We start from the raw sequence: 12,085 nt of genomic DNA on the forward strand, positions 1-12,085 counted from the left end.
TAGTGTCACACTTTTATTAGACAAAGCCAGTATAAAAGTGCAACAACAGCAATGAGGCTTTACCATCCTCCTTCAGGTTGACCTCCCCAAGTTCCAGGGGTTGTGGCTGGGGCTGTCCAGTCATCTGTGACGGGCTAAAAATATAAAATTGTATTAAGGAGAAATTTAACTTCAAATATTTTTATAAAATTTGCACGTAACAAAATTTTCAATTATGGCTATATAAGGCGACAGGAACCAAAACTTTATGATGGAAAAGACTGGCTGATTCGTTATGATATCGAATCCCCTTAAACTAGACCACAAATTAGAGTGGTAAGCTACTAGTTGGACACCTTGGATACACAATGAGTTGTATCCGTGTGCTAATTCCTGTTTTTTTGTTTCTATTTCTTCTTTAAAATCAAAACACAGCCATACATTTCCTTGTTTGTTATGATAATTGAGCTTGTCTTTTATCACACTGTAGACAGCTATCTTTCTCTCTGATCTGGAAAGGCAAATAAGAGAAAGGAGGCCAATTGAAATCTATCACATTTTCCAGATAGCACGCATCCAAAAAAATAAATACCATTTATTAAACTTGGTAGGAGACCCTTAGCAAGAATGCTTTTGTTTTGCTTAGTTTGCATCTAGAGAGTCATGGTTACAAAAATCCCAGTAGGTCTGCATTCATTATTAAGTTCGAAATTATTTTATGCTATTATAGAATTAATCGCTCTCATAGTATCCTAAAAATAACACTAAGGGGTATGAATTGTGCCATCAGAGTATTATATAGTGTTAAAGTAGCATACATTGAACCCGGAAGGCTGAAGCTTAAGGTGGATCAAATCCAGAAATAGAAATTTTGACATGGATAATTCTGTAGTTTGGTGACTAAAATTAAGTCTTTTGCTTTCCGTTATGATTTTAAGACCAGCTAACTATGTTAAAAGTATGATTTTCAGCTAAAAATAGAGGAAAAAACCAATTATTTTTGAACCCTTCAACAGCTATTGGAATATCTTCTCGTAAATCAATTAAAACTTAGTTCATGAATACACCGAAAAAAAAGAGAGGAAAGAAAAAAAAAAGACCTAACCCACTAATACTGATCCTTGGATACAACTCGGACGTTTTTCATATTGACGAGATTAAGTAACAATGCCATTTCCATCACATGTGTCCTAAAACTACACATAGAATGCCCCATAGTTGAAGAAATCAATATTCCCATCATTGTAGAAGTAATGAAACATTAACAAGCATATATACATATATAGGTAATGAATCTATGGACTAACCTCAGCAGACCATTGCTCTGGTGCAGCTGGCGCGGCAGGTGCAGCTTGAGCAAAGTCAGTTGCCTCGTCGGCCCAGCTTGTTGGTGCGACCTCTGCACTCCAGTCCTCTGCAATTGGTGCAGAATAGTCAGCTTCAATGGGTCGAACAGGCATAGCAGCCAAAGCTTCTTGCTTAGCTTGCTCTTCCTTGTCAACCTAAATAATTTCAAATGCATTAGCTAAATTGAATGAAACAGGTATCGATATTATTGAGTATTACGTTAGTCAGGTCTTCTTAGAGGTAAACTCTCAGGAAATCAAGATATAGTTTATCATCATTAAAAATACCCTATTCTGCACTATTTTAACTTCCATCAACCCTGTTTTCAACAGGGCCGCATCCAGGGTGGAAAAGGGAGGTGGTACCGTCTTTGTCCTCTCCCCTGTGATCTTCATCCAGCTCGTAGGAAAAGGAACAAATGCATATGAGAGAAAAAATTGATGCCTTTCAGTTTCTTTTTTTAAACCATCCCCCCGAAGAAAATGCTAGATTCGCCTTTGACTTTCAATATTGCTTATTGAAATTAATTACAATTATTTACGCAATAAGCGCATTAATATGCTCTACTGAACGCCACTTGACACAAATTATTTTTGCGCAAACAATTTGAAAATGGACAATGTCTAGCGGTTCACCTATCCCTGTTCTGTAATGGCGCAACGAATTTGACCTCAGATATTTTCATGTACCTGGACATAGGATTATAACAAAGATAGCGAGTCAGAGTTTTTAGCGAATTGTGTAGTAGTTCCAAATAAGGTTCACGTATTATGATTCATTTCAAACACTGGACACCCCCTCCGAATTTCTCCTTAAACTAAAATGCTATCTGCCTTCTTATATCCTGTTTTTTTTTTAAAGTTACAATTCGAGGAAATTTGCAAGCAAAATAAAACAGGTAAGGTCTCACAAAGGTCTTTAGTTAACTATATAATATAACATTCGTTGAATTCTTTTGCCCTTAACAAAATAAGGATCTTTAATTTTGGCCAATAATGTGAATGAGTTCATACCACAAGTAATTCGAAAGTAGAAAACCATTTCATTTTTCTGATTCATACTCAGATTGAGGCAATCATGAGTGACAATTGCCACCCTCTAAGATTTCAAAAGAGACATTTTTGTTTATTTTTCATAGCAAAAAATTAGTCCCTGTAAATAAAAAAAAATATCTTTCCTAGTATCAAACAGTTCATGGTTACGGACTGAAAGTAAAGAGCGACCCAGCTCAATAGTAACCCAAACTGTAAAGACAAAATATTGACACCTATATATACATCAAAAGAAGCAGATTTTCATACTGATTTGAAATATACCAGTTTCATCAGATTTAGTTTTACCCAACAAAAGATAGGAGCATGAGGATTTTTGCCATATTTTCAAAAAAAGGGAAATAACCCCTAAAACCACAGAATTTTAACGAAAATCACACCATCAGATTCAGCGTATCGAAGCACCATACTTCAGAGGTTTCAAGCCCCTATCTGCAAAAATGTAGAATTTTGTATTTATTGCCAGATGAAAGATCACGGATGTGTGTATACTTTTTTCCAGGGGTGATCGTATCGACCCAGTTGTCCTAGAATATTGCAAGAGGACTCATTCAAACAAGAATTAAAAGTTCTAATGCTCTTTTTGAGTAAAAAAAACTAAAGGGCAACTAGGCCCCATCCTACACTCATGTTCCCCAATGTCACCCAGCCACAATTTTGAGATAGCCATTTTATTCAGCATAATAGAAAAATCTAATAACTATATCTTTGAGGATGACTTAATCCCCCACAGTCTCAAGGAGAAGGACTGCAAGTTACAAACTTTGCCCATTGTTTACATATAGTTTTGGTTATTGGTAAGTATACAGACGTCTTCAGGGATATTTTCTGCTGGTGGGGAGGGGGGGTCAAAGGTTTTCATGAGGAAAGGGAATTTTCTATGAAGACGCCACCAGATTTTCCAGCATTAGTTAAAAAAACACTCGCTCTTTACACTAAAGTTTTTTTTAGTACTTCTAAGAGTTATGTACTCTAATTAAACGGCATTTGTGATTCAGGGTTCATTCTTGAAGAACTGGAGCAAGATTCGAACTTTAGCGTAAAGAGCGAGGTATTGACGAGCGGGCAAACTCCCTCATACACGTAATAATTTCTGTTCGTTTGAACTTTTATACGTTGTTGTTTACTTAAGTTGAAAAACTTTTTTTTACGTCTTCAAAAAAACCTAATAATAGACACTACACAGCCAACATTTTCGCAAAGTTGCACCCGAGTCAGCAACACCCGGCTTTATGTTCAGAAAAGCTATTGGTTTGAAAGGATAATAGGACGTGGACTCTTCAAATTGATATCTACTAAGAAGGAGAGAAACAAGGAAGAGATGCACGGTCTCCCCTAATTATCTTGTACCATAACAAAGACAATACAACATTTACTCACCAATATTTTCACATTTTACAAGAAAATAAAATCTTGGGAACCAATGGTCCCCCCCCCCCCCTAATTAACACCAATATATATTCAAGTCACAAATGAGGAAAAAAACGAGTAAAAGAATTTAATTCAGATAACGGCGCCAAATTCGAATATAATAAACAAATTTAGCGTAAAATTAAATCGGCCGTGGAAATACGAAAGACTTTAAATGGCACTTTCCACTTTTTGGTCTAAGAAATGGTTCAAAATTTGGTTATAACCCGTTTTTTAGAGGATTATAAAATTGAAAATATTTTGAGTATGAAAGGGGATATGTGCATTCTGATTCAACCAATTGATCAGGCTCGCCCAATTTTAACAGACTCGATATATAACTCTTGTCTGACTTAAATATCAAACAACACATTCTGTATTTCCATTGCCGATGTGCTATTAACTGGATACAACCCAAGTTCACTTACGTCTTCTGGTGCTCTGTAGAAGAACATGTCTGGCATAATCTCCCAAGGTGTGTCACGGCTGATCATGGCACGGAGACGCAGGACCTCACGGGTCAAAAACCAAAACATCAATCCAAGTGAATGTGGAGCCTGTGAATAAGTTACAAACATTAAATATATTTATCTTGTTTTATTTTTATATTCAAATGGAGTTGGCTGTAAATCAGGTCTTCTTAGAGGTTGGCTGTCAGGTAATCAAGCACTAGTACTGTCATCATAAAAAACGAATTAATAACAATTGTACGATATACAACTTCATTTGAAAAAATAAATAAAAAAAATAAGGCTACAAAACGCCAATCGGACACTTATAATATATATATGTATATTGACCAAAATTCCTTTTTTCTTTCTAAAAAAATCTCTTATCACAATATATATTGACCAAAATTTTGTTCTGCACTTCTTCAAAGGGGTTAAACAAGCCCGTCGTTTCCGGGCATGGGGTGGAGGGACGGCATCTTGAGTCCTTGGAGTTCATTTGCATGTAAAAGAACATTAATATAGCAGTCATTCTGCCATTTCCACCCATTCCTCGTTGTTTTGATCTATTTGCTACAATTAATTTACTTCGCATTATTACAATTGTCAATATCAGGTAAAAAATATGTTAGCTATGATTTTAGCAATCAATTCAGAAAATACTCTTGTCCAAGTATATTACAGTTTATCTGGTCATAAGTGCATCATAGAAAGTTAAAGCTACCGCCAATGATCCATCGTTGGTTTTCGTTTACCCCCCCCCCCCAGAAAATACCCTACCACAAAAAATCCCCACCAACAAATATCCTGGTTACGGTCTTTTTTACCAGTTTTTTTGAATTTTTTTTTATTTGATTTTCGTTTTTTTTGGACCAATACGACTTGTTTCAGATAGTTCTAAAGTGGAAAGGAATAAAAATTAGGCGAATTTGTCTTTAATTATGATCTGATACGTATGTGATCTCTGCATATTAAAGTATATTTAAAGGTATATCTTTATTTTTAACTTATGCTGAAAATCAGAGTGATTCGGTAAAATCTAAGAAATTCATACTTTCCCCAATGAAAAGAGGCTCGAGACGCCCCTCCCTGAATTGAGAGACTTTTTGCATTCGACCCTCTCAAAGCACTTTTTAAGGAGAAAGCTGACCAAACAACTCGTGAATTGCCCGAAAAAATTACGATCATAGAACAATTCTCAATCATCTTCATTCAACGGGATTTACAAAGTTCAATTTAAAGACTGATAAAAACGATACGAACATATTCCTAAACAATATCCCAATGATGGACGCTTATTTACAAATAAGAACATTACTTGGATTGATACACAAAACTAACTCTTACCTTAGTGTTACATGGAATAGCAATATCGACGTATCTCAGGGGAGAGTCAACGTCACAGAAAGCAATTACAGGGATGTTAACATACGAAGCTTCAACAATTGACTGGTGATCTGCCAATGGGTCTGCAACTACAAGGAGGCGAGGCTCGCGAAAAGCAGCCTGAATTTGATTGGTGAATGCACCAGGAGTGAAACGCCCAGCAATAGGAGTAGCACCGGTGTACTTGGAATATTTCAATACAGCTCTTTGTCCCTGTTGACGAGTTGAAATAGCAAAGACTTCAGAAGGGTTCTCAATTGCAACAATGGCTCTTGCAGCCAGGACCAGCTTCTCCCATGTCTTCTTTAAGTTGATAATATGCACACCTAAGCAAATAACAGTAAATACAGACCTGCATTAATGAAAATTAAAAATTAAAAAAAAAGAACAAAATTGTCAGTATCCGGTAAAGCATTGACTAGTTGTCATCACATAAGTCTGAGTCTTTGATTCATCATGCAAAATAGGGATTCATGCACAGGAGGACCAGATACAACATGAGCGATACACCTCCCATATTGATAGCCGAAAGGTCATATTTATACTTTTTCGAATTTCAAGAAAAAAGGTAATTGATAAATCGATTTTCGTAGAGCTTAAGGTGTGGTAGATAGAAAAACGAATTAAACGGCAGTTTAAAGCTACTAGTCTGGAAGTCCTGTCAGTAGAGGTTTGATTCTGTCTGGCAAAAGGTCCCAAAGATAAACATGTACAACACGTTGCCCATCCTTTTAACTACTAAGTGCAGGACAGGACTTCTGCTCGATTTCCGCTGCGTTACACCAATTTGTCACAAAGGTATCCTCAATAATAGCCAAAATTTATTGTGGCCCAAACGAGAAGTTTCTACCCTTTTGTGCTACTTTGGATCATTTAAACTCGGCATGCGAAAGGCGAATAGTGTTTGTTTTCTTAATAATTTATATCTCATACTAAACCGAAATTTAATTCAAAACGATTATAAACTAACTTTGATTACATGCTTAAAACATCAAAGCAAGATAAATGATTAGGCCTTCCCCACTTCTCTGCTTTTCCACTGGGGGGGGGGGGGGGGTAAAGCTTGTTCTTTTGGGAATGCTGTCTGTTTTTGCGATGGACGAGCCATCGTTTTCTTGGCCAAAACTAGCAAAAATGGCATTTATAACGTCACATTTAGGAGATTATAACGTCACATTTAGGAATGCCTGTAACTTGAAAGCACATCTTTGATTTTCAATCAGAGTCTCAGGTCTTCGATCCAACAGCTCAGGGACTTCAGGAATGTCAACCACTTCAGCGGGAAAACAGCCTTTTCCTTGATGATGAAGTTTAGTCATAAAGTTGTATTATTAATTTGTTCAGCTGCAAGGTATCATACAATAAAACGAACTATACCACTAGAAAGCTCGTAAAAATAACGATAGCATCCGTATAGCTCCAAATCTTTTATCTAATAAACCCTGCACTTGAGAAATTTTTTAGGTTAGCCTTGTTAACATGTAAATAGGGTAACAGATCTTTAGATAAACATAGATGCAGATATATACAGTTGGCAATATCATACAATAAGAATTTATTGCTTTAAATAAACAAGGATAAAACAAGAAAGAAAACACAAAAAATTATATAAGAAACTGATATAACAACTTAAATACGCAAACCTTGGTTCAAACTAAATGAAATAAAATTTCAAATTTTAGACTTGAATATGTAACTGCCACCTCCATGCACTCCTGTCTGTTATGCAAGATCTAAATATACGTGTGGTAATGGGATATATGTTTGAAACTTACAGGTTCTAAACAATTTGAATAGTTGAAGATGGCAGAGTAAATCCAAGTAGTAAGTCCAGAGTATATTCATGATTCCTGTTTATTTGAAAAAGTGACAAAATATTCGTTTAAGCCTACAATGAGCCAAGTTCTTAAAGTCAAAAAATAAAATCAAATCAAAAAGAAAAATGAATGTAACAACTGAAGTTTCTAGTTGCATAAACAGTTTCTGGGGGTAAATAAATCAGACAAAAATAAAGGTGAACATTCAAATGGTAAGACGTATTGCCAACATGACCTTAAAAACTTAATTGCCGAATATTTTTTTTAATAGTTTTACCTAGAACCAGTGGTATTTACATAATTATCTTTGGGTGAATTACTTGTACTATATAAAAAGTATCACTAAGTTTTGAGGGAAAAAAAATCAGAGATTTCTTACTTCATTAAAATATAATAAGAAAAATTAAAAGACAAACTATAATTTCACAAAAACGTTTGATTAAATTCTTTTCAGTGTTATCAGTTCTGAGATGTCATTTTGAAATTAAATAGCCAAAAAATATACGTTTATGTACAGATATTAGACCTTGCTGTTTTTTTACATGAATATTTTTTTTTCAAGTTAAATTATTAGACAAAAGGACACAAATAAACATTCAAGATGAATATATTCAAAATCAACATACCATCAATGCGGCGTTTGTAAACATATTGGAGCATTTGGAAGTCAGAATTTTCACTGCCAATATGGGTTTTGGCAGCTAACATTTTGAGGATGTCAGGTTCTGTAAGTGCGAGTGCTCCAGACATCTTGTCGTTGAGTTATTAAGAGCAACGGATTCAACCTAAAAGCAATGACGTCATTTCATAGGTACAAAAATATGTATGAAGTAAAATAATCACTTCTTGGACATTACTTTTTTAGAATACTTTATCTTACTCAGAAAGCAAGCCGATGACAGTATCCAAGAGTACTTGGTCAGATACTTTATAAAATAGTTCTAATTTCTAGTGGCATCAACTGGGGGAGGGGGAGGGAGCGCCTAGACTTTTTTGACCTCATCCCCTCAATTTTCGACTCAATCGCCTCAAATTCAGCTAACATTTTGAGGATGCCAGGTTCTGTAAGTGCAAGCAATGACGTCATTTCATAAGTACAAAAATATGTATGAAGTAAAATAATCACTTCTTTGACACTACTTTTTTAGAATATTTAATCTGACTCATAAAGCAAGCCAATGACCTCAGTAAGACAGTTGACTCAGGACTCTTAAAATTTTGGCTCTTGGATCACTAGTGAAAATTGGTCCTCTGTGTACCAAACAAACAATGTTGACTTCAAGGCTTTGTCCCTCCAACTTAATTGAGGAATAATTATGAAATTCATTTTCTGGTGAAAAAAATTTAAATATGCTCTACCAATAAACCTTACATCACTGCAACTTTTAAAAAACTAATAAGGAAAAAATCGATTTGTTCAAGCAAAAACATATCCCACAGGCTAATAATCTAAGAAAATTCCTGAAGAGAAAATTGAGAAAGGCAGCTTCTGAGTATTACAATACTAAAGTTAAGGATCTGTATTCTAACAAGCCCAAACAATGGTACAGGAAAATTAAAGAGATTTGCAGAAAAAAACCTGTTGAAATTAATTTTCATCTCCCTGAGCCCCCTTACAAGATAGCCAACAATTTGAACCTGCATCTTGCATCCATAGTACAAAGTCTCCCCCCTTTCACTGGCTCAGGTCAAACTATTCCTCCCTCAACCTCTTTCTCCCAAATTTCTCCCTCTGATGTTATAAATAAAATCCGAAAACTCAAAAAATCAAGTACTTGCCCATCAGACATCCCAATTGACTTGATTAAAGCCTTTTCAGACACAATTGCTGGACCTTTATATGATATTTTAACAAAATTACAAAATCTGGTAAATTCCCAAGTTGCTGGAAACTAGGTTTTACAACACCCACACCAAAGAAATCTTCCAGTCTGACTATAACCAACATGTGTCCTATAACACTCACTCCAGTTTTTTCTAAGCTTTACAAAGGGTTCCTTTGTGACTGACTTAAAATTATACCATGCATTGAAATCTGACAGTTTGGTAATTTAAGAAAAACCTCCACCACCCATTACCTTGTACACTTGATTCATACCATCCTAAGTGAACTAGAGAAACCAATTGTTTGGCTAAACCTACTTTTAGTCAATTTCCAAAAAGCGCTTGACTTAGTTGACCACAATATCCTAATTCGTTTACTACAGGATAACTTTGAAATTGACCCATTATTAGTAAATATTGTTATATTGTTCCTTTCAAACAGATCACAAGTTGTAAAATACAAAAATACTTACTCTAACCCCCTCCCTAGGTACTGTGGAATACCTCAAGGAACCTTATTGGGACCACTCTTATTCCTTGTCATGATTAACGAAATTGGAAAGGAATTCCCCCAAAGATGGAAATATGTGGATGACTTGTTGATACTTGAAGTATGTCATAGGAATATTAAAAGTGACCCCATTGAAATTCTAACTCAATGTTTGGACAAATCTAAGAATCTAAATATGACAGTAAATCCCACTAGATCACAGATAATGACAATCAAATTCTTGAAATCTACTCCAGTTTTTTGCAACCCGATCCCACATGAAATGCTAGTGAAACATCTTAAGCTTCTTGGTGTCACAATTTCTAATGATCTTAAGTGGGACACACATGTTTCCAACATTGTTAAACAAGCAAATGTTTCACTATCCATGTTTAAGCTGCTAAACAAATTTAATTGCCCTAAGATACATTCCCTCCATGTTTACTTATCCTTTATCAGCCCATTATTGTAATATGCATATCTGGTCTGGCATTTGCAACTTTGAAATGAACTTAGTGACAAAATTGAGTTGGTCCAAAAGCATTTGCTCAGGATCATTTACAAAGAAGGTAAAATTCCATACTCCTTCCTCCTTAAAGCTGCACGCATTACCACCTTGAAAGAAAGGAGGGACAAAATTTGCCTGCTTTTTGCTAAATCAGTCATTTCCAATCCCTATACTGAGGACTTACTCCCTGACTTTCACAATCCCATGACTCAAGACTCCCCTGGTCAGCCTCCTTAGCAATCCCAACTTACTCTCCAATCCATGCTGTTAAAGAGAGGTTTTGTAAAAATTTTATCCCCTTTATTCTGCAACACCTTAATAATAATTTGTGACTATGTACTTGCCAAATTCCCCTTTTCCTCTGTTGGCGTTTTTATTTTTGATTTAATATAATGTTTTTGTAATTTAATTGTCAAGTTTACTGATTTGTCCTTTATCTTTGATGATTTTGCCTTTTCAATTTCTTTTTTAATTTTAAGTGTTTGACTTAATGTACTGATTTGAAATTTTTTTCTTAGCTTTTACTGATATATAAAGCAAATTTGGCTCTATAGAGCTTGTGATAGTCTTTTGAAAATAAATATTATCTTATCTAAGCAGCAGTACCCTTTATTTATTTATTATTTTAAACAAAACAGAGAGAGCTACAGGGTTATCTTGTTACAAATTAATAGTAAACAAAACATTAAGCAACAATACACAATATATGAGAACCAAACCCCTGGGTATTTTTGGAGGGAGATAGGATAGAATAGGTACTTCAAAAGAAGCTTCCTCTGTATAACATCATTGGCTTTAAGTTAACAGTCTGTTTAATATCATTGGCTCTAAGTTAACAGTAGCAGGAATCAACTAAGAATTAGTTGATTGGCAAATGGACTTCCAGGCTAGAAGATTTCATACTGTACAACTCTTGAGAAACATATCATTTACCAGCCTACACACAGCACCATGAAGTCCAACAGTGGTGTCCCCAGGGAACTGTTCTTGGACCCATATTGTTTCTTCTTTATATTTATGACATGATACACAAGTCATCAACTATATAAACCCTTTATGCTTGTGATTTAAAACTATTTTTGGTGCACCTACAAATCATCAATACAATCTGATCTTGATCATATATAGGCATGGACAGATAGCTGGCTTCTCCCTGTTAATTCATCAAAATGTGTCACCATTCATTTCAGTTACAATAATCCTCAGAACCATTATACAATGAATGATAACCAGATTTCTCTCCAAATTTATGCTACTGATAAAGACCTGAGAGTCACTATATATAATCTTGTAAAATTCCATGAACCCACAAACTTTTTCCTGAGGAAATACAAGCCCTGGATATATTGAAAGAACAATTGCTAAAAAATCATGTGGAATCTTCTTGTAGCTATATAAGGGAATTGTGTGGTCAATTCTTGACTTAGGAATATGCTTTAAATATCCTTTTCACACAAGTGATATACAACTATTTAATGTTTGCAAAGAAGGGCCACCAAGTGCATCTCTGGACTTGGTGAGAAAACCTGTTCAAAACAAATTTCTCTGCTTGAATTCAGATAAAATTAGCTTGGGATAAAGTTGGGACAGTGAGATAAACTACTATGTATATCTTAATGAAATATTTAATATACACAGTTGGTGTATTGGTTAGGTATTTAGGCTGGGTTGAGATATTAGGCTTCTGAGTGGCCTGCTTTCCATAATCTCTGTTGTAGTTTCTATAATTATGCTCCATAAGTATTATATTCTCATCATATTTTAGTAGATTTTGTTATGATTAGCCTAGCTTCAATTATTGAGTCTGGTCAGGATATTTAACA

At 35.0% G+C, this 12,085-nt stretch overlaps 1 protein-coding gene across 1 annotated transcript in view; it reads right to left on the reverse strand.

Annotated features, from left to right (window-relative positions):
* LOC136029277 (small ribosomal subunit protein uS2-like) overlaps positions 1–12,085 on the reverse strand; it is a 14,541-nt gene continuing 2,456 nt past the window's right edge. Inside the window, exons 2-6 of the mRNA XM_065707530.1 lie at positions 8,067–8,225; positions 5,585–5,949; positions 4,217–4,345; positions 1,287–1,481; positions 1–134 (exon numbers count right to left, since the gene is read on the reverse strand). Coding sequence (XP_065563602.1) covers positions 60–134; positions 1,287–1,481; positions 4,217–4,345; positions 5,585–5,949; positions 8,067–8,190 — 888 coding nt within the window. The 5' untranslated portion in view covers positions 8,191–8,225 and the 3' untranslated portion in view covers positions 1–59. The remainder of the gene's footprint in view (positions 135–1,286; positions 1,482–4,216; positions 4,346–5,584; positions 5,950–8,066; positions 8,226–12,085) is intronic.

This window comes from Artemia franciscana, chromosome 7 (genome assembly GCF_032884065.1).
Source record: "Artemia franciscana chromosome 7, ASM3288406v1, whole genome shotgun sequence".
Classification (NCBI taxonomy): Eukaryota; Metazoa; Arthropoda; class Branchiopoda; order Anostraca; family Artemiidae; genus Artemia; species Artemia franciscana.